Here is a 22,476-nt window from a genome sequence, read left to right as displayed (position 1 = left end):
AAGTAGACTGCGAGGGGTGACTGTCGCTTTGTTCGCTGTGCGTTTACATACTTACAGGTCACTATGGCACAGAAAATTGTGAGTGCGCGTAAATGTATCAAGATGTAAACCATTCATTTCTTAGCACGGTAAATTTCACCGTTCTGTGTAGAGAACAAGCGACTATCCGGTGAGAACAAACAACGATAGCACGGCGTCGTGCACATACATTTTTCAATGATGGTATTGATACCAAGTGGCCTGTCGCAACACTAGGTCAATATTTAGGTTCGTGAAAAATGAAACGCAATTTTTGTCCAGTTAAAAAAAAACAGTGCACGCACATGCAGGTTGCTCATACAAGCTCAGTTGTTATTAAGATATTCTACTGTGCTTTCATGCTATTCCCGATCTGTGCTTCTATTATTACGCATACCGTTTTGTATAGCGGGTGATGTAATACAAAAGAAATCAGTCTTAACTATCTTTAGGACCTTCAGAAAACGAACGGGAATCGAACGAGGTATAATCTAGAACAATGGAAGCTGGGCTTTTACATGCCTATTATAATCTGTCTTCATTGTGCTGTGGTCAACGATCGTGTTGTGGGTTGTTTCGGTTACATCATGCAGCGGTAGGCTCTTTTTCGCGTTGTATGTAAGTAACAACAAGGAAATTATATCAGATGCTATATTTCGTGCGGTCGTTTTTGCCACTAAGGACAAAGTCCAGTAAAGAACTAAATTGCGGTGACTTTTTTTGACGCTGCAAATCGTAATTTTTTTTTTGTTTGGCAAAAGCTTTTGAACAGACAAGTTCACACTAGGACGAAGCATATCTAAAAGTGTTCAAGAGAGACTGTATCATGAACGCAACACCTTTAAGGTTTTCTGTTGCAAAAAAATTCGAACGATGCAACTATAAATCCTGCCAATCGTTCTATATGTTTTCTCAAAAAGTGTACATGATTAGCTGGTAAGTATATCGGTTCTGTAGAACGTTCAGTATATGCAATTGCTAGGGTTTTACCAGATAGAATATAAAATTTCGACGCTATCACGTTTATGAACAATTGAGCAATTCTGCTTTTTGACTGCTACTCCTACAATTAACTGCATCGGTATCCTTGCTACACTCCTGCTCATTCCTGCACATCCTTCTGGTCCACAGGATCGCGCCAATGTAGCATTCACCAAATGAAAGGCTATTCAAGAGCGGTCGGCGTCCGTACCCCGATGTCAGGTAGTGCAAAAATGTTAAATAACGAACGTGTCTACGCGTAATTGAAAAGAAAACAACAATTAGCACGTAGCATATGGGCTCGAAGTAACTACAATAGCAAACACCTCATACTTATAGTAAAAGTAGGGTTCAATTATATCTTTTCCTCTCGAACCCCTATTTTGTTACATTTATGTGGGTATTACGGTTCTGGCTGTCCCTTGTTTTAAACGAGTGCTAAATCGCTGCCCAGCTGTTGAAAAACGTGTGCCGAGTTATAACACGACGCACTGACAAACCGTTTCAACAGTATCATGTAGAGCACGTTACAATCTGATGGAGTCGCAAATTGTCACTCGTATAACAAGTAGACCATGACTTACATTCTCATTTTAATCTCTAAAACGCAATAGGCTATTATTACGATAGAAACATCCTGGCCATGTCCTGTTTGATATGGTACCATTACACATTTATGAAAGGGGTTAATAGCTTTGTGTATGTAGACTGCCGCTAGTAGTATAAAGGTACTATTACCACTGATAAGACATTGGAACTACAATGCAACAAGTACGTTGGCTGGTCCGCACGATGCGAATTATGACATTAATAACTACAATAGAATGTATTAATAATCGTGACAATTACAATCCTTCAAAAAACTGAGAATAAACCTGCTAAAAATCACCGCCGATAGCAATGTTTGTATTAGGGTCTTCCGGTATTAAGGTATAATTGTAACGGACGAATAGAGAAACCCAAGCTCACCTTATTCGTATATATTTTTGTCCCGTCTTCGTCAAGGGTCCCGAATAAACGGGTCGATCCTGTGAATCGGTGTTTAATTCCTGCTCTCCAGGCAAACTTAGTAGACTACACGGCCCGTCAATGTATTGGAGAAACATGCGCTCGTGTCACACATGCAGGAATCAATATAACGAATTGGTCAGCTTCCACTACTGACTGTGTTTGCCCTGTTGTTGTACATGAAATTCTTACCGACGGTAAGAATCCGTGTCCGATCGTTATTTAAACGCGATTTGTACTGTTTTAACGAGTACTAAAAAGTTTAGCTTGAAAAACCGCTATGTCAACTTATCTGTCACAGTTAGCCACTCAATAGACCCTTTGTTGACATAACCAACCCTTCCGCACATTTGATGATACATATGCTGGAATAATAATAATAGTAATAGTACGTTTTTTTCGAAATTTTTCGAGCGCATTCAATACACGAACGATACAAGCACACTTTTTTTCCTATCCGATTGCTTATTAGCTCTGAATTTAGCAGCACAGCTTCTTGTGTGTACAGAAGATGGTGGTTTCGAACCATTAGTCTGCGACAAGTTGGCCTGTTGGAACGTGGACGAGCTCACTGGCGAAAGGGACTTCTGCTCGCACGCAAACGGTATGGCCAATACGTTGTTTTATAGCACGTTCATAGTGTTGTCGAGATTTTCTTTATTTGTATCTGACATACTAACTGATGATCCAGTTCGTCTTATCAGTGGTATCCTTTCACATCTGTTGATATAAATACCATTGACATAAACCTTTTGACTCACCTATTTCACTTAATAATCACGATAGAATCTCAAAGCCAACTCACCTTATAATAATGAAGAAGCCTATATAATAGTAGCAAGGTGTATTTTGTTCATCTCCATAAATGCTACGATTTCTTGCGTTATAGCTTTAGCTATAACACGAGAAAGATAGATCTGGCAAATTTTTCTATACCTAACAATAAAATGTAGTCGGAGGTCTGTTGTTGTGCTCCCTAAAAACATGATCATGTGCCCTTTATACTTACAGACGTGGAGGTTACAGAACTAGAAATTGAAGGTGCTCCACAAGGCCCCGTTGGAAGGACCGTCCAGAAAAGGCGGTCCGTGAACAAGGATTTCGACATTTTTGGGGACAAAGAAACCTTCAAGGTAAGAAAACGGAAGGTGTCGATTTTTTAACAGTGCATGGAAAGTTACTAATGTAACCGTATACAGAACTAAAAAAGTGATGCCACAGATCCTAGCAGTGCGAACTCATATCGTGGTGCGAATTACGAGCAGATGTTGATTTGCAATTTCGGTAAAAATGTGGCCTTTGCCTTATTAAACTACACTGAAAAATAATGACCTAATTACGTCACACACTTCCAATGACAACTTATGTCTGAGCAAGTGGCATTTTTGTTAGCGAGTTCTAAACTTTGACATTAACGACCCTGGTTTTCCGTCTTCCAAGTCATTCTCAAAACTTCAGTGCCCTCAGTGATCATCGAACTTATCCATCATGTTTGCAGGGTGACGGCTTAATTGAGAACGCCCACATAACTGTTAATCATGTTGACGACATATTGCTCAGTTTAACTTTGCCTCAGGAATATGCTACAGCTTCATCCTCAAAGAGAACTCAGGGAAGGGTTCTGACATGCTCCACAACACAGCAGGCTAATACGATGCAAGGACCGTCGCCGGCTACTGCAAACGTCTCCTTTCGAGCCTTACGTCGAACACGGCCGATTCAATACGCACGTCGCAATGCCCACCTGGTAGTTAATTTTTGTAACGCAAAATTGTAGGGCCACGAGTATTTAGTAAACTAGCTTTCCAACAGAAAAACGTTTATAGCAGCAATAATACCTAGATAAAATTTACGTTCACGAATTTCGTAATGAACGTTTCAGAGAAGGTAGAATGGAATGAATCCTTGTGCTTTAAAGTAGTTAAAAATGGATAATTTCTACAAAATGGTTTTTCAAAAAATTAGCCTTTGGTTGAATTTTCGATGGGTCGAACATCATAGCCCGCGAGGTCAATTCACGCTATCCGTATTTATCGTAAGCCACATAATCATGTACATAAAGCCACATTGTTTTCCAGAGTACCTCACCAACGAAAAACCGGTCCAATTGACATTCGATTGTCTACCGGCCCGAGGCTGTTCAGCCTGCTGCAAGGCGCATATCTTCTACCCTTCCAATCCAAAGACAGGGTCTCAAAAAAAACAGAAATTATAGTATAACCACGGCATCTGCTCCTATGAAGATCATGCACACAAAACGGTTTTTCATGCAAGAGCCTTTACTAAATATTTCGCATATTACCATTTAGTTCTTGTACATGCAATTCGACTGAAGGCATTTTGTTGCAATAAATTAGTATATACTATAAATGCAGTTATTCTTATCTGTTGTATGTTATAATCGCCTCATAACGATATTTTATTACTTATTTAGTATGCTTATTATAATTAATATTATAATATTATTCCCTGTATCAAAATAACATGTGAGATTTACTTATCAGCAAAAGTGTTTGAAATTTCATTGCATAGTAATTACTAGTAGAAACTCTTCTTTGCGACCGACTGCGAAAAGTATGCACAGTGTTGTGTGACACATTTTTTTTGTCTGCTAGCGCGCATGAAATACGGGGACACGGAAAACGCATATTGGTAAAATGGGAATACTTCCGATTTTGGCCGGCAATGGACATATAGCATCCTTCAGCAAGCCGGTCAATTGCCAGTCACCAGCGATCGAGCCTTGTTAATACAGCATTGCTGGTGGCAGCGATGGGATCGCAGAAGATTGAAGAATGGGCGATTTGACACGCTAATTTTCGGAGAATCTGCAGCAGGCATGAGAAACAGGGAACCTTGATCTTATTTTTCTATCCAGCTTCTTCGCGGCCGCCGCATCTGGCCTTGTATGGAACTTTCATTTTTTTATTTTAATTGGACGCTATATGCTAATAGCTAACAAAAGGAAAAACCTGCAACGGACGGATGTGGCTAAGCCAGTCTTACGGACTGACCCGCCGATGTCGTATGCTACCATTGCAGAACGCTTGGGTACCGGGTCTGCCCACGCATAGGATCATGGGCGATGGATGGACATTGAGCGCCAGGCCAATCTTTCGGGTATTCGGTTTATCGCAACTGATGTCGCGTGGCTGATTTAGGTGTAGGATGTTTGATTAATGCAGACTGTGCTGAATATTGATGCTGCGATAAAGACCGTGTACACTGTTTGTTTGTAGTATACTAACGCGTCGTCTCGGGTTCGAGCCGCTGAGCGGACCCTCAAATTCGTTGATGCCCGACGGCAGGCTCTAACCGTCGGGAAAAAAAACAGGTTGAAATGCTGACTGTCGTCAAAAATCTGGCCGCAATATTAATATCAGGAGGCCTTCCTGAAGGAATGATTCTTCATGTTCAACCCACGAGAAGGCTACGAGAAAGTGATACATATATGAATAATTACACGTACGAATAATAATATCGGGTATAAATAATAAATAAGAAACTATGTCAATTACAGTAATCCTAATAAGATAAGTAACTTCGGTTATAAAAAAATATAATATAATAAAGTAAGAAAACTAATAAGCAATACCTTAATTTTCTTGTTCAATATGCAAACAGCACACATAACGTGACAGCGCCCTCATACGTTGTAGGAATGACTATCAATAGCTTTGGTGTTTTATGGGTTAGCGCCTGTTACCGATAGTGCGATTCGCCCTGTGTAAGCCGAGTTGTTAACCTAATTCAAGCCAGCCCAACTCGTCACCTTGAAGTTCTTCGAAAGTTACATTGGTTGTTGCATTTGGTCTTATTACGACCGCACGACTCTGCAATGAGGCGGTCGAGAAAAGGCTTCATAACAAAACGGCTTTTGTGAGAATAGCTAAGCTTGAATGCAGTTGTAAGAGATAGGCAGTAGGCGAGATCGACCGGCGCTTACAGACGTTGAGGAAGAGAAAAAAAGGAGTGATCAGAGATGATATACGCCTTGCATTATGCTGACTGGGATTCTGCGACCCTTTCTGAGTCCACCAAGGTCTAACTTCAGTGGACCTCTGACGACCATGATGGCCCTTTCGAGGTATTATTGCTCGGCTTTTGAAGCAGAACACCTCAGACAGAGACGAACTTAAGGCAGAATAACGACAGGCACATGCACGCCTATACGGCCGTTTCTGCTGCTGCTGCTGCTGCTGCTGACTTTGTTGTTATCGTTATCGTTCGGCTCGGCGTATAAGTTAGCGTGACTATGAATCGATAAGCATCACCAAATACATTATCCACTCGGTGAGCTCTGCCAACTTGAGTGAAGACCGATATGTTTTAAGAGCGTTTTCTTGTCCAGTTGTATAATGCGACGCGGACGCGGTATAGAATAGGATAGCAACGTTTGCGAAGCTTTGCGGACATATTTCATTCGGACTACGGTTTTACATGCCGATCTTATTGTCCTTGTCGTTTCACATACATCCGAAAACGCTACGTAGACCGTTAGCAATGATAAAAAGTCTCTCCATAATTGTTTGCCTTTAAGGAGGGCAAAGTCAGTGATCGAGGAAAGCATTGGCAACGCGACGGGTTTTTCTTGACTACTACCGTGGCAAAAAGATTCAGTATGTACCAGGTCCGCTCAATACGGCAGTTGTCTCCAGCATACCGGATCTCTCGCCTGGTAAGTGTGACAGACGGCCGAGTTGATAGGCGTGTCGTTCAAATTCACTTAGCTTGTGTGATATTCACTGAGCCCACAATTTGTTTGTATTATGTATATTTTAGTAGAATATTAACAATGTTAATTATTATAACAATAGTATTAGGACCAGTTTGGGTCAAAAGTACATTCTGTAGTATGTTTTTGATGTAGCATTATTTTTATCTATTTATTTCCAATAAATGTTATTACATAAAAGAGAACTGATTTTTTATTTGATTTGTTTATTTTTATTTGATAATAGACAAATTACTGTTTCATTGACACGCATAAATAGACATGGCAGGATAAGTATTTGCTAAAATTTTGTGTCCAGCCAGATGCGGGTACGAACGTATATATTAGCGATAAAATATATTTGGTATATAGACTGAGTATGTAAAAGCAGCTTGCGGGCTATGTATGTTTATCTGAACATTTACTTAAGAAATCACCCGTCAACAAAATTGTTCCTAGAATTTGTTCATCGTATCGCTGCAAAAGAAAACCAGCGACTGAAGCATCCTGCAAGTTATAAACATTAAGCCCTGAGAAAAGTATAAGCCTATGCCGTGAACGATGTCCGTGGACGATATCAAAAAACCGCGAGGATTACATCTGGAAGAATCATATACAGAATTTCAGTGTTAGAGAGCTATCCTATAATTCAGCTGTTGCCGTCAAGAACCTCCACAGCCTAAAGATATTTTTCCTTATTTCGTAAATCAATCAGGCCAAAAATCACACAATTCTTTCTATTCGTTGTTATACTTAACGACGGAGAAGCATGTCAAATTTCTCCAATAACCGCATTGTCTAATTAAATTCGAAAACATGCACCTTCACAAGTGTAATAAGTAACCCATAAAACTTTAGGATGCCGTGTTGCTGAACGTATGTTCATTCGCTTAGGGAATAGGTAGATTTATGCACCCATCTAACCCACGCTACCGTTAACGAAACTGGTCTCTTCGTACGATATGAACTGGAAGATAAAAAGCGCAAATGCCACCTCTACTCGCTTCAAACAAAGCCGAATGAGCCTTATCAAATACAATGATCGTATAAGTTATAAATGTATAGTGAAATAATTTGGCATGCACCACCAATTTTAATCAAAATTACGTTAAAATAATACTATAACAATTCTTTGTTGGAGGATAGTTTCGTTGATAACCCACGTTTCGGGTTGGCTCATGGTCCATTTCTATAGATGCAGCCGAAGAAGCCACAACCCACATGGACTTCTAATCTGGTCATCATCGTAGCCGCTCTTACAAATGTGAGTCGTGCTAATTCGCGCTTGGAGATATTTCAGGTCCATATAGAAGTACAAATGGGCCGAAAAGCTGAACTATAAATGACAATATATGTATGTATATAATGAATAGTGTTTGAGTAGTACCTTGAGCTATTTTGCACTTGAATGACTGTTATAAAAGGCTCGAACGGCTTGTACCTGCCTCATACAATAGCTTATTTTATTGATTATCAGTTTGATTCGAATCTTTTGCATTGCATGACCTTGGTTAACTAGCTTATGCGCTACCTGGACATTTCATACATGATCTATTTTGGCCTGAACAAACTGGCAAACACCCGACAGCCGGATATAATTGCGGCGATAGTGGACGATATCATCATAGCACTTCTTAGCTTCGGGCTCTTCTACGCCGTTAACTTCGTATGTCCAGTTAAATAATTATTACCCGTATATAGTTTAGATATACGTAGTAATCATTGCGCTGCAGAGACGTCTTCTGCATAATAATTGTGGTTTATGCGCGAAACTTGATAAGTGAATGATGGCTTGGGGAGATTTCCAAGACAAGCGTACGTATGTACGCTTGTCTCGGAAAGCTCTTTAGAAAGTAATTTAGTGTAGCACAAACGTTTAGCGCTGTTAGTAGACGCTGGAGTATCGTGGGACGCAAAAACGTCCCGTTATTCATATACTTTATAATCATTTCTTTCACGGTCCGTAGACACTAATTTACTTATATTTGCAAAACGTTCTAGCTAGATTAGACGAGATCGAATTTTCTCTTCGTAGCATAAAAAGCGCATGGCGGTCCCGTATGTGGTTTTTGGTGTCGCCAGTGTCGGCATCCAAATTACGGCTTCACACGGTCCTGTATTTATGCCTACTGAAACCTACGACATCGAGATAAGACAAAAGGTAACAGCTTGTCTATATATAGGAGTATATAGACAAAATGGACAGATGTCTTTTTGACAATTGAAAAGTGGTAATGTAATATGCTAAATTTCGTAGAGTTAGTAAAATGTGCAACAATGACTATAGTGATCATTTATATGGTTTTATTGACCAATATCAGAGTATGTTTTCGTACGCTTAAAACGTAGTATTATCGAAACATTGATTTGTTATTAGGGTGCCTCTGTTGGACAATTTATTCGCAATATATTATCTACCTTCTGCTGCTTTAACGAACGAACTATACGGTGTCCTTCGTTTTTTTTAATATGTTTAATGATTTGTGCTTTATACGGTAGAATCCAATTTCAGTTAGTGCATTTATCGATTCGGTGGTGAAAGATTTTTGCCTTACCTAACCTTCTCAAACATTATCCCCGTATACGTAATAAAGCGGGTACAATCTGCGACACGCGTCTCGTATGATGGCGCTAAGTTTTTTGTTCTGCCTACGTAGCTTTACGCGGACAAAGAAATCCTCGGCGTCTACTCGGATGGTGACGTCGAACGAAGCAGATTCATCATGAAAATCAGTATCATCATTACGCAGGTTATCATAGCCATTCTTACTTTTATCAAATTATCCATTAATTTTATTCTTTTACTCAAATCAAAATGAAACGGCTTTAGACGGTTGCTAATAACATGAGATGAGTCTAAAGCAGTCGAAACTAAGTGACCAAGCTAATGCTCCCATGACGCAGCAAATCTTGAACATAAACAATAAATTTTTTAATGCAAAAGTTATGGACGAACAACTTATGTATGATATTCACTTGGTATCCTTTGCAGTTTCTGTTTAACCTTGCTGTGCTAGCGTTTGTCGTCGATCGTAACTGGCCCCTGTGAACAGCGGAGCGTAAATGATTGCACCAACACAAAAAAGGGACAGGAACCGGGCAAAGAATACGCGAGCTAAGATGAAATGCCGACCTGTGGCTGACCATATCATTTGCGTCCAGCTGAAAAATATGAGGGCAGAATTAATGAAAGTCGTACGTCCTATTCATTTCTTGTGCATTATATTGTGTTTTCGTACGGAGAAAGGGGAAATAACCTATGATGGGATTTTCTAGCAATCCAAAATCATAAGGGAAAAATGCCATACTAATCAAAATTGGTCTTCTTATCTACGTAAAATGTGAAATAAATCAGCAATTAGTCCGTCCTGGCGAAAGGGCCATTGCATCGAGATTGCACTCCGGCGAAACTGCCTTATTTATTGTACAGGTTGTGTATTTATGATAAGTGTTTATGTGTGTATTGAATATTTCACAGTGTTTTCTTAATGTTTGGGCAATCGACCTAAAAGTATTAACAAAAAAGTATCTTGACAACTTAACTATTGATTTACAAATTGAGACTTCATCAGATAAAAGGTCAAAAGCGGTCCATTTGTCAATTCGAATCTAAACGGGACCGACTTGGCTGTCAACGACGATGTCTGTTTAAGGTAACTATTGAATTTTTATAAACAACTTTGAAACCGAAAGAGAATTTTACATAGTCTGACATACGTTCGTCTAATGAGTAATAGCAGGTAGTAATGAGCAAGCTGACCCCAAGCAGAGATACGATGACTCTTCTTGGAAAAGTAATACTATGTCGCAGAGAACTCACAAGCTCACCTATCGGATGCATCAATAACTAGATAAGGCACGCAAACACAGGTCATGATATGTTACATAGCTTTTCACAATTCATTAGAGGAACATGTTCCAGCTAGTTGTAGTTTTCACTATAATCCTTGAGTCCGAGAAGCTTTTCCTTTGAAATATCTTTTTTGTCAGCTCACCAATCTGTCACCTTTCTTTGCGTAATGCTATCTCTGATTTTCTATTTATACTACCGCTAGTTAATATGCTTATAGGAGCTATCTGAAGCTCGAAGATTTGACTCATATAGGCGGTTCAAACTAGTTTGGCTCAAAGAAAGAATTAACTAAGTCTACCTAATAGTCAACAGGTTGAGAAAAAGTCTACACTTTGGTTGGATCTACTAGTATTAACAATATATTAGCAACAGACAAAGTCTAAGAAAAGAAAGGACGACACCGTAAGTATGAAGTTACCCAAATTCTTCTGCAACGCAAAGATTAAAGATGGATGATGAAAATAACACATGATTTTGTCAATAAAGATAAAGATTTTATTTCTTCTGTAACAAATTATGTTCGAAGGTGCTCGTAAAGAGACGCTTATACTTTATACACAATAGACAACAATATATAACAATAAACAGAATAAGTATTTGACCATTTTGAAGGTTCCTGCGCTCATACACAGAATGCCAATAGCCAGGATACATATTTGCAGAACGCAGCAAATATGACCAAGCCTAAGTAACGGGGTAACGCAAACTCAGTATGTCATCAGGTTTTTACAGACTCTAATGTTACTAATACATACAGTCCGGTTCATACCTTAACAGTACACGCAACTTCAAAAGGCTAAACGTTTGGTTTGCGTGTGACCCTGTGAATTTTCATTCTTTTTTCTTAAAACTACATTATTACATTGATGATACGATAACATTTTAGATATTGCATCGAAGGCGACTAAAATAGTGAAATAATTATTTAGTTTAAATAAAATTGTTATATATTAAGATTTGCGACATTTTGTGGTATCGGCTACAGACCAATAAAACACGGCAATCGTGTATTTACGATTTCACTCAAATGAACACAGCAGTTTACTTGAGCATTAAATAGCAGTTGATTAGGCCGGGCAAAGCATTTAATTACCTCACGAAGGTAAGGCCTGTGTTATAAACTCAATTATTTTCGAAGTCGACTTCACTACTGGAATGTTTTCAATATATTGCAAATGGTAATCCAGCGACATTAGGATCGACAGAAGAGCTAGGAAGGTCTTTTCGTTTAGAGGGTCCATGCTAGTTTTCCCATTGTCTATATAGGTACAGTATAATCTTTTCAAATATTCAGGCAGTAACAAGGCTTTGCCTTAACAGATACCAAAGCATATTTTTAATGCAGTATAAAGCGTCGTGTTGTTACGATTTCAGCGTCATAAATGAAAATAATCATATAATTTTGTCCTACGACCTAGACGCATTAGCCAAGCATGCGAAGCCTATTCGTCCGTTCTGCAATGAACTCTGCAATCTTGTCTTGTGTGACAGATTTTAGAGCTTTATGAAAAACCCGGGTTCCAGCCTCTTCTAGGGGTTCGACAAGCTCTGCCCTTCTTTGGTTGATTTGAGTCTCACCTAACCAAGAGAAGAACCAATCTAGCCCAGGAATGAAATCGAGTTTTCTCATTCGGATACGCCCAATGCTTGTGATCTGTAAATATACATTGGGAATACGAATATACAATTAGATTTTGCCGCGGTGGCACAAAAGCTACTACGCTGAAAAACTCGTTGTATTAAAATACAGTGTTGTACAGAGTAACGATTAACCTCACTGGGTCATTGCATGGCCTTACGATAACCCAAATATACAACGGAACAAAACATAATGTTACCTGACAGTTCCGTTGCAACTGTAGCGTTCAGCTCAATAAGGGGCACCACTAAATCATGGTTGTCATTTTGCGCTCATGAGTAGACGTAAAGTAAAAGAATCTGAGGATAATGCGGTACACAGTTTACTATTGTATCGCACACTTGTTTATGGAAAATAGTAATAATACAAATTTTCCAATAAGACGCTACTAAGTTAGCGGTACTACTGAACGCAGTGATGTCAGATATTCACTATATTTTCTAGGAACGTCAGTTCATGCGCGACGTTTCTGGATCTAGTTCCATAATGGAGCCGATAATTCGACGAAGGTAGCAAAAGCTATTAGAAGAGGCGAGAACTTAGCCTCTCGTGACAGCATCGCGACATCGGGCTTAACCACAACAGTAGCTAAAGGCATTCGCTAGCAGTCTACTTTGCCGTCTAAGCCTCAGCTCCATTGAAGTATACGTACTCTTCCTATTTCATGTTTAGGCGTTGTTATTCGAGCGCTGGAATAAGGCTTTACGCAACAATTCTTCGACGGGCAAGAGAGATCGCAAAGATTCAGTTTTTACTAAATAAGATTATGTTCGATAGAGATGTGAAATGGGTACAAGAAGAACAGCCGCGGGCCTACTCACCTTGAAATCGTCGAGATTCATTCCTGTAGTGCCTAAGGACACCCGAAATCGGGTTGTAAGAACGTCAAGATGAGCTACACCGGCAGCTTGGAGCCCCCCAACTGGTGATGATCGTCGATGCAGAGCGCGTACTGTGACGTTTCTTAAAGAGATTGGCATTGCAAGTCCAAATCGAGTTCCCGATACAGACAGCACAGCATCACCGGAACGCTGCATACCTATAGAACAAGTTACTGTGGAATAATATGGAACGCTTCCCAATAGCATCTCATATTTTAGTTGATTGTTACTATCCCCTGAAAATCTTGCGGCAGTTAACAGAACATCATTAAATAAGAACCTACTTTTCCCCTTATTATTAGTGAGTTTCGTATTTTAGGTCAGTGATTTGGTCCCGGTTTGCAGACCCGAATCGCCGTTCCGTTGACAGGTTAGCGAAATCAACATAGCTTAATGCTTATAGTTTTGAAAGGCTGAAAGAGGCACTAGATGACTGCTAATTAAGGTCATTCTTCGTCCACAAGCTAGACTCAGTCTCCGAAGAACATGCATTTTGTAAAGAACTTCGAAAGAAAAAATAATGAATTGCTGCAAAATTTAGTGTTACCAGGAAAAGTGATCCATGTTCGAACGGCAGGTTTATGGAGAACTATATACAAAATAATACGTACTGTTAACTCACTTGTACTTATGGTTATGCGAGAAGTTTTCATCATTCGTTTCCCTCTAAAGAATCTCTAAGTAACTTCGAGTATGAAAACCACACTTGAATCATCTATGTATTCAATACAAGCCATTTAATACTGATTAAGTCACCAAGTCAGTTTGTTGTCAGACGCTAACTATCAAGGAGGGCTTCGGTAAACTTAGCACCGATGAATGCCTGCTACCCCTTCGGAAAATAACGAAAAAAAATCCGAATCAGATAATGACAAGAACAAGACAGATGTTGAAGTCCATTGAAGCTATAAATGCAACCTCCAGTACACTCTCTAGGTATCACCTTTAAGATGTAAATGTTAAACGTTTGACGCTTAGAATGTTCGTGCATATGTTCTATGTGAACACTTTTGTTCAAATATAGTAGCTGCTGAATAATATTTTTTATTTCCTAGAATTTTATATATAGAGTAGATATTTTTTATTTATTCGAACATAGGGATATCTGAGCTATATATAGAGGAATATAACGAAAAGTATAACTGAATTCCATTTTGCTTATATTACAACATGAACAATATAAACACTTTTATTAGAGTAAGAGCAACTAATAGAATGCATTTACATTAGTCCAGATATACAAATGTTTGTTTTATAGGAGCCACTTATCTGAAATAACAGATGTAAAACTTGAAATATTTATTTATTTATATACACACCTATGTTGTTTGAGTCCATATTTAGTTAATATCTAGCCGGCTATTTCGAGTGCTTCAATAAATATAAGTCAATATATATATACCCCAACCTGTCAGCTTTTATGTAATTTCAAATAGGCCGCGTACCTGCAACAAGTCCCTGTATGTTAAGATCTTCAATAGTTCCATGTTTGAGGTCCAGGGTGCGCTCTACAGTGATGTTATTCAGCTGCGGAGAAATCAGCGCGCTCGACTGCATCAGCTGAATAAGTCGATCAACCATGTTGTTTGCACGCGCACTGGGGCCGCCCATGGCTGTACCAACAATTAATATAGATATAAGGACCATGTGTGAGCAGTAAAAACTTGTCAATAAATATGTGTTGTCAGTAGATAGCTGCGTGTTATACATAAGTACAACTTACCGATGATTAACCTTCATGCTACTAATAGATTTCTGATTAATCATGCATAATTATAATCAGTGCACGTAATATTTCTTTAGACATTGGGTTCATTTGTTCCGTGTACGGTTAAGTTGTCGCGCGGAGTACTACGCATGGCTTTATGACAAAACCAAACCGCGATTCCATCTACACATCATTTTCGACATCTTCTGCAATATGCGAGCACTATACATTATCTGTCAGACGGCGATTCCTCACCATTATTTCTGAATGCCTCATCTTGACTGTGGAAGTCGACAACATCCTCGTCTGAAAACCGAGAACAAGTTGCAATAAAAAGATGAGATTACAAAACGTCGATACAGAAACCACAGGCGCATATCTACCCATTCGTTGACGCTTGCCAAATCTCTTTGTTCAGAGCGTCGGTGGGCATTTCAAACTGTAAAAATACGTAGACTAAAATGCTGTCAATTATGGGGGGGTGGTAAGTTCCCTATAACTGACAGCATAAAATCCAGAAGCAAAATACCTGCCAAGGTGGCTAAGGACGTGGTCAAACACTAGTTAAAAAATGAAACACTAGAACCACCCTGGTCACACATGAGCGTGTCGAATCAAGCCGCAATAACAAACCTGCACAGGATGAATAAATTTCATTATGGCCAACATCTAGTAAAAGCCGTTCATCGTAAATCTGCGGGACCTCATTGTGTTCTTTTTTTTTTTCTTTTCATATATATAATGTTACTCAGCTTGACGTCTATAGCATCTACTTGGAATGCAGGGGAGTAGGCTGGTAACGCGCAGTTCACATGTACCCGCCAAATTCGTCCACCAGCTTCGACGCAACCACTGTTATGGTTTCGCAACTTTAAACAACATTTTGTGGAAATCACTTGTTTGTTCTGTATTTATTGTATAGGGAAGCTGGATTTGCGGAGACTGACATATCAGGCAATTGCATGCCGAACATTGCAAGAATAGAACATTTTAAGAACACCCTATAGCGTACAATCATAAATTTAGAACTCATGGGTAAACTTTATTGTATCTATTTTCTGAATTGTCGTATCCAGGAACCGTATTGATGGCCTTGAATTAGCATTTGTGTGTAAGTAGCTGGTAACAACGAGCTGTCCGATGGTTAGGCATAACTAAAACGGATAACTGAGACTTTTTTTTTTGCCAAATTTTAGCACCCATAATTTTAACTGAACTTCTTGCTGGGGTTTTTTAAGCTTACGTCGATCAAGCAAAACTCACAGTTATTAAGCAACAAGAGGCCATATCGTTTATAAACAATAGTTATAGGACCTCGAAACTGATAAGTTTGTACTTGTTTTGGAAATGATAATGCGACTTATCTACAGATTGTTTAAACTGCCGATCTCGCAAGGGATCATCATAATATCGGGGCTCGGTATACTCATAAGCCAGGATAACTATGGTTTGGAAGAAGCAGCATAAAGTTGCGTTCAGGATAGATTTTTAGTTGTATTGAGTTACATTTGTTACAATGTCATTGGTTATATATATATAGATATATATATATATACGAAATAGAAAATATAATCAACGATAGCAATCATTCTGATTGGCAAATTTATCTATGTAAAAGATTTGAACGCTTAACTATTCACTGGATGATGGACGCGACATGATCAATAGCTACCCAATTTGAATGCTCTCAGGAGCTTAGGGCTGGTTGAAGTTATAAATAAAAGAAAAAAGTTTAAATCGATATTGTTTGTCTTGTTTACGGCGAACGCAGTTATCAAGGCGCTTACTAAATACTCCCTAGGATATTAACCATTGCGAGACCATTTAGGATAAATTAAAAGGTTAACCGGTGATCTTCCAAGTTTGCATAACGTTATTCGGAATCGTCTCGACGCGGTAAAAAGTAATTACTAAGAGTTTCTCACCAGCTGCAAAAGCAGGATGCAGAGTAAAAAGCAGGAAAAGGATGGTCGCTCCTGTGAGAAGAAGGAGAATAGTTGTACGGCAACAGCAGCAGAAGCAGGAATTCTGACAGCAACACATTCTGAATAGGCATCATTGAACAATCGTTGTGGCAGCACTCGTGCTTCAATCGTATGCCGTTCACCAGCTTCCCCCTGTTACCAGTGCCACAACTCACTTCTACACGATGCTTTCGGTTAAACTTCGATATGAGCTTATATACGTCTCCGTTGTTCGTCTACATGATAACGTCAAAATCATCATTTCATTGATTTGTTGCAGGAGTACCCGTACAGCCAAACAACACTTTTAGGTATTACACTTTCACCACACTTGAGTGATATTATAATATCTGTAGAGATTAGATATTTGTGCGATTCCTGATTCCATGAACACGCACAATCTTTTTTTTCGGTATCTCTGCAAGTCTCAAAATAATATTTAAGCTAGCCATAAGCAAAGAGTTAGCAGATACATTGCAGACCTTGTATGGATAGCATCATATCGTTCTCTGCGTTAAACAGAGCTGAACCGCAACTGACTTAAAGTCCGTTTCAGGTAGTACTATCATCACAGAACGGATGATGCTGTGAAAGAAGACAGAAGTTCACTGGAGGGCTTAGCGTAAAGACGACCAGTCTATCCGGTTCTGTCAGACGGCTGTTTTGGACATGGCCAAACCTCAATCAGATCCCGGTAGAAGTACAAAAAAAAGCTCGCTCTATTAGACTAGGCAGGACGTGAAGCACGTCAAAATTATTGTGGGACCGTTATGGCGTCGCACATCAATATTACATTGCCTGACAGGTCTTTAAAGATGTTAGCCGTCGGGGCAGATTCCAGTGCACATTCTGGTAGCTTGATGTGCCCAGCCTCATTTACCATCGGCAGCTGGCTGTTGTGTGTCCACTGCTGTTACTAGCCCTGTTATAAGAGTTTTACAACAGAATGGTCCAGGTCCGCTTCAACGGAACAACGGAAGGCCTTCAGCCGTCCAAGCCTATCAGGCTCGCAACAAGCAGGCAAGCGACTGGTCGACCGCGAGGAATTACAGCGACGGTTACTGAAGGTGCTGCAACGATTACCCAGGAGCACAGGCGTGCGGCAAAGGGAGACATTTTCTACCACGAGTGCACTGCCAACTCGATACGACTGACTATTGTTGATACATTGCTTTGCTGAGTGGTAGGAAGGTCGTTCAACGAATAAAATGACCAAAAAGTGGAAAGATAGTAGACGTCTTTCGACAACAAACCACCATCGTATGCACCGTGACCACCATCAGCACGAAGCTTTCTACAAACACTTTGACTGCTCCCGATACGAAACGGATCAGTGGTCGAGTATTCTCATTATCGTCCTGTGACAAGATCGTGGCTCAAGGAGGTATGGTGTTTCGACAAAAGACTATTACAATATATCAAATGAGAAAGTAGAAAGAGTTCACCTTTCCACCATCTGGTAGGGTTTGCTCGTCGCGCCATAACCTGTTAAATAGTGGAGCTTAGAACAAACGTTTTCGAACTCTATTATATACGTGAGTATAGGTACAGATGCATTGGTTTACTGTGAGCAGCACACGTCGTGCGGTCATACCGAGTTTAAGTAAATTGAATCGATTCAATAGCACATGTGGCGTAAAATTTAAAAAATTGAGTGACATGTAGCTGCAATATGGCTAATAAAGGGTAGCATTGGTTTAAAAGAAAGCATATATAACATTTTTTGTTACTACCCGTACCCCTAAGTTCTTTCAGTGCAATCTAGTTTCTCCCTGGTTTTTGGCTCTTGCTAAAAATATAAGCAGTTGATATGCGTCTATATTTCATGGTTGTGGGAGACTTGAATCAAACAAAAATCCTAGTCTGCATACTTTCTATGCATGTTCGAATTCTCTTCATATCAACAGACACACACAATCAGTTTGCTGCTCACTCGTATCCAAAGCACCGTTGCATCTCACGGCGTTCCACCCGCCACTACTACACACACTGGCAGGCATTTCATAAACGCACCAATACACTGCAGAATCAGAACGAAAATAAAAGAAAACTAAGGATAAAAACAATAGGACTTTTTCACTTATGCATGTATCACATAAATTGGTTCCTATTATCTTTGGGCTCAGCCTAAGCGGAGCATTCACGGTAGGTATTCTGTAGTGTTCGCTTATCACTAGCGATACCGCTGTTTCATCTGTCTCATGTGTTTTCTCAACTGTAGGTCAAACGTGAACAATTTCTTCAACCTGAATAAGAAGCTTTGCTTGCTTAGAACAAGATTTTCAAACGCCGGCAATTTTCAAATAATAAAAATCTTCATCTCGTGATACTATTGCGACGACATTGTGCTGATCAGGCTGTGAATATAACATCGGCTGCGTTTCGCCGCAGTGGCTGTCCTGGTCGCCAACCGTGGGCCTCCCGTCTGCTCATCTCTCCTGTTTTGCCAATACAAGCACCAACGAGACAATAGTAGTAAGGTCGAGAGCTGTGCTCTTCTCTCTCCCCCACAACGGTCTTCGTCGTCTTGTTTCTTCTTTCAACACTTCTCACTACGCTTTCCATATCAGTGAGCATCCCCTTTCCCAACCCAGCTCAACGCGCAATTTCCCGCGCCCTCTGGTGGTCTATGTGCTTACTCCTGGGATTGTCACAATGTGTACCGCTATCTTCGATATGCACACGACGCAACATGAGGCTCGTCGGCTTACCCCGGTCTATTCCCAAACTTAGCTACGACTCTCGCACCGAAAACGATGTAGCTCCCGATCCGGGACGAATGAGGCTTATTGTTTGTTCACAGGACGCACTGCTTGCTTCGACCTGCGGCCAACTAGAGAAGAACTACTGTGCGACAAGCAGGAATACGTGATGCGATGCGCTCTTTTTGTTTGTTGACGTCAACTGCGAAAGGCTCGTGAACTGGGACCGACAGCCCATTCCTTCTTTGACGGTCGTGCAACGACAGTTATAGCGCAACAGCGACCACAAATATTACCATGTTTGCACGCGCAAATGCTATAGGGATGCGTTGGTTATCCATATCCGTAGTGGCAGGCATCACACCATTATTTATAACCCCAACCATTATAAAGCGTCGTTTTCAAAAAAACCCGAATGGCAAACGACGCATTTACTTATGTCATCTAGTTACTAGAGTCACTGTTATAAATAAAATGTTATCGATTTGAAGAGAATCAATCTATCAACGATCTTAAAAGTTGCGCTACCCGTGTAGAAGCGAGCCGCTTTGGCTGAATTGGTTTATATTCTACTGCTCAGCTCACCTTGTTTCCGTAAACGTTCAGGCAGATCTGCTTTTTCCACAGATTATTATATTGGCTTAGTGTATGTGTAGTGCCTTAGATAATTTAGGAACCTGTGACGCTTTGGTTTTATGTGACGCCCTTTTTGTTTATTTATTTATATCGGATTCAGATCGAAGTTCTGTCAACTTGAACGGCACAGTTTACATAGAACCTGACTTTCTATATATAATCATGCAACGGTGTAACTCAATAAATTCTCACAGATCTCGTGAACTACTTACTGTTTTGACGTTTTCGGGAAACGGTTTGGCTGTGCTCTACGAACTCGATATACCAACCAGGAATTGTTAAATAAAACGGAATGTATTGAGTGAGTTTATTCATGCAAATGTATTTGATGAAAATTCATTTTCGTTCTCTGATCTAGGCCATACCGACGTTTTGCAATATCCATGAAACAGAAGTTACATTATTTGATCGATCTCTCCTAAAGACGGATTAATTTGAGCTTGTTAAATAAAGATCAGATAGGTTCGAACTGATCAACATTCAGAAAAGTCGGCTAGAATGAGACCGATGCTCGCAGTTCCTGCCACCCGTACCGGGCCTGATGTCGAACGTGCCAGCATTCTCAATGGCTATAGACTGTTAACTTTTACTTGACGGAAAAGTTTACTATAGCGGAATAAAATCAGGGAAAACAACATTTTCTGCCATTTCTTAACATGTTACACATTTGACGCAGTTCATACGTGAGTTCGATCAGTGGAATTAAAGGCGTACGGAAGGCAAAAAGTTTTTTATTATTTGAAATATCTACTTTCGTGAAAGTCTCTCGTACGGCTTTTTTAAAAGAACCATTCCCACAGTCTATGTGGAATAAGCAAATGTGAAAATTATAAATATAAACTACAAACCTTTCCCTTACCTTATGTTATCTACCTCAAATTACCGAATGATGACTCAGTGATGTTCTAGAATGCGTGACAAACATTTTCGTTAAATGTTATGCTATCTCAATGTACTTACAGTAACTTACTCTAAGATACCTAACAAGAAATTAAGTAAAATCAAAATTCGCTATTAAGTTCAGTATTTGTATGGTTGCTATGCTGTTTCATATGTCTGTTTTCGAGACTACAAGTAAATCCAGTAAAACCCGCCGTGTTAACCTGGTCAGTGTAGCGAGATGTTTAATGCTACGCTTACGAAGGAGTGATTCCAAAGAAGTGTCCATACAGAGAGAATAGCTTAAAAAGAGAGAGCAAAAATACCGACAAAAAATCGAACAGTAAACATGCAACGTACTAGCTCCGGCTCTGCGTCGTCTCTCATTAAGTTGTCAAGAAGGAAACGTCAGTCTGATATTTTATCAGAACGGTGCTAAACACAATTGATATCAGAGCTATTACGTTCAAGTGCTAACTTTTGCGTACATTGGATTTTAGAAACGAAATATTCGGTTTACGCAAAACTGAGCCCCCTTCCTTGCGGCGAATTCAAGAGACCGGAACGTGTCGTCGCGGCTCATGCGCTGGTAGATAGAATGCAAATAGATGTCTTGGATAAATTTTCAACTCACTCTTTTAGGCTGTATATATCGATGCCAAAGCCTATACAGAGATCCTAGACCTGCTGTACAAAGACCCTTTACTTGCTCAGTGTGCAGCAGAGTGGTCGAGGCGGATGGATTGCATCCGTTAAAGAATAAGAAGAGCCCGATTAGACCAGCGCGGTACGTACCCCTTTTTCGTGGAATCAATACAATTTTTCATTGGCGACTATTTCTGAGGCTCTATATGTTGTAGAGATGCTCGCAGCGAACCTTAGTAATATGATAATCTTTAGGCAGACATAGCTTAGACCAGTATCTAAGGGGGTCATCTAATGCTTTATCTATGGCACTAAGCCAGTCGCAGCAGCTTTGTTTTTGTTGCAGGATGTCTAATATTAATTAGTAACAGATACCAGCAGGAAATTATGTTTTTTGACAGCCTTTAGCGAAGGGTCTCTGTATCATTCGGACACATACTTCTTCGTTCGAATCCCAAAAGATTTAAAAAAAAAAACTAAATCAAATATAGAAGAAACACGAACAGCGCAAGTACATCTTCAAACTGTTATTTGCAGGACTGAAGATCAATGACTTCCTAGTCGATCATGTATATCAACAAGGGTTCATCAATATATCGTTAAGGGTTGCTAGAAATTATGCAGAAGAAGTACTTTCTATATTTAAATTATCAATCCACAGAAGATACATTAACCAACGGTAAGTTAGATTCAAGATATCGGCTTCATGCATACCGTTAATAATTAGCGGTTTTTAGCGGTTTTCGTTTAGAAGAAGCTTTAGAAGAAGCGTTTAGAAGTTAGCAGGTAACAGAACGTCTTCAACAAACATATGATTAATTTCGATCATCACTGGTTATATGCTGATA

General features: G+C 39.7%; 3 protein-coding genes and 1 long non-coding RNA gene across 25 annotated transcripts in view; 3 read left to right on the top strand and 1 right to left on the bottom strand.

The window, feature by feature from the left end:
- The window catches only part of LOC111243568 (uncharacterized), a 33,342-nt gene extending 28,965 nt beyond the window's left edge, over positions 1-4,377 (top strand). For 5 of the 10 annotated variants that reach the window (XM_022789380.2, XM_086981458.1, XM_086981470.1 and 2 more), the window contains 5 exons: positions 1,150-1,221; positions 2,480-2,611; positions 3,019-3,140; positions 3,506-3,754; positions 4,086-4,377. In XM_022789380.2, the coding sequence (XP_022645115.1) occupies positions 1,150-1,221; positions 2,480-2,611; positions 3,019-3,140; positions 3,506-3,754; positions 4,086-4,118 (608 nt within the window). In that variant the 3' untranslated portion in view covers positions 4,119-4,377. The remainder of the gene's footprint in view (positions 1-1,149; positions 1,222-2,479; positions 2,612-3,018; positions 3,141-3,505; positions 3,755-4,085) is intronic. The other 5 variants (XM_086981442.1, XM_086981478.1, XR_015322163.1 and 2 more) reach the window with 4 other exon arrangements.
- Positions 4,378-4,484: 107 nt separating this feature from the next.
- LOC111243569 (uncharacterized) lies at positions 4,485-10,131 on the top strand. Of its 4 annotated transcripts, XM_086981484.1 has the most exons (7): positions 4,485-6,300; positions 6,548-6,685; positions 7,917-7,985; positions 8,241-8,387; positions 8,757-8,882; positions 9,379-9,471; positions 9,714-10,131. In XM_086981484.1, the coding sequence occupies exons 2-7, from the start codon at positions 6,629-6,631 to the stop codon at positions 9,768-9,770; spliced, it is 549 nt and encodes a 182-aa protein (XP_086837610.1). In that variant the 5' UTR covers positions 4,485-6,300; positions 6,548-6,628; the 3' UTR covers positions 9,771-10,131. The 4 variants fall into 4 exon arrangements, 3 of the variants coding, with proteins under 3 accessions (XP_086837610.1, XP_086837615.1, XP_086837621.1); XR_015322171.1 differs by lacking the exon at positions 4,485-6,300 and having other exon boundaries at positions 6,309-6,685; positions 9,221-9,471; positions 9,714-9,769; XM_086981489.1 differs by lacking the exon at positions 4,485-6,300 and having other exon boundaries at positions 6,309-6,685; positions 8,310-8,387.
- LOC111243567 (uncharacterized) lies at positions 9,738-19,298 on the bottom strand. Of its 10 annotated transcripts, XM_086981407.1 has the most exons (7): positions 19,013-19,298; positions 17,249-17,351; positions 16,728-17,002; positions 15,058-15,108; positions 14,540-14,707; positions 13,035-13,252; positions 11,047-12,228 (listed from the first exon to the last, which is right to left on the bottom strand). In XM_086981407.1, exons 3-7 carry the CDS (start codon positions 16,843-16,845, stop codon positions 11,998-12,000), a joined length of 786 nt encoding a protein of 261 aa, XP_086837533.1. In that variant the 5' UTR covers positions 16,846-17,002; positions 17,249-17,351; positions 19,013-19,298; the 3' UTR covers positions 11,047-11,997. The 10 variants fall into 10 exon arrangements, with proteins under 10 accessions (XP_022645113.1, XP_086837533.1, XP_086837520.1 ...); XM_022789378.2 differs by lacking the exon at positions 19,013-19,298 and adding an exon at positions 9,738-9,883 and having other exon boundaries at positions 12,153-12,228; positions 16,728-18,205; XM_086981394.1 differs by lacking the exon at positions 17,249-17,351 and having other exon boundaries at positions 16,728-17,184.
- Positions 18,013-20,428, top strand: LOC147758599 (uncharacterized). The gene is made up of 2 exons (XR_015322173.1): positions 18,013-18,150; positions 18,988-20,428. It is a non-coding gene; the product is annotated as an uncharacterized LOC147758599 (long non-coding RNA).
- The last annotated feature ends 2,048 nt before the right edge of the window (positions 20,429-22,476 follow it).

This window comes from Varroa destructor, unplaced genomic scaffold (genome assembly GCF_002443255.2).
Source record: "Varroa destructor unplaced genomic scaffold, Vdes_3.0 BEIS01000001.1, whole genome shotgun sequence".
Taxonomy (NCBI): Eukaryota; Metazoa; Arthropoda; class Arachnida; order Mesostigmata; family Varroidae; genus Varroa; species Varroa destructor.
The sequence above is the reverse complement of the archived record's forward strand: the minus strand, read 5'-3'. Positions and strand labels throughout refer to the sequence as shown.

Excerpts from the sequence above, each read along its gene's own strand:
- LOC111243569 (XM_086981484.1), top strand. The coding sequence starts at position 6,629 with ATGTACCAGGTCCGCTCAATACGGCAGTTGTCTCCAGCATACCGGATC. Across the intron at positions 6,686-7,916 it reads CATACCGGATCTCTCGCCTG|ATGCAGCCGAAGAAGCCACA; the intron begins GTAAGTGTGACA and ends CCATTTCTATAG. Across the intron at positions 9,472-9,713 it reads TCAGTATCATCATTACGCAG|TTTCTGTTTAACCTTGCTGT; the intron begins GTTATCATAGCC and ends TATCCTTTGCAG.
- LOC111243567 (XM_086981407.1), bottom strand. The coding sequence starts at position 16,845 with ATGTGTTGCTGTCAGAATTCCTGCTTCTGCTGCTGTTGCCGTACAACT. Across the intron at positions 14,708-15,057 it reads TGAGGCATTCAGAAATAATG|CCATGGGCGGCCCCAGTGCG; the intron begins GTGAGGAATCGC and ends TTGTTGGTACAG. Across the intron at positions 12,229-13,034 it reads TGAATCTCGACGATTTCAAG|ATCACAAGCATTGGGCGTAT; the intron begins GTGAGTAGGCCC and ends GTATATTTACAG.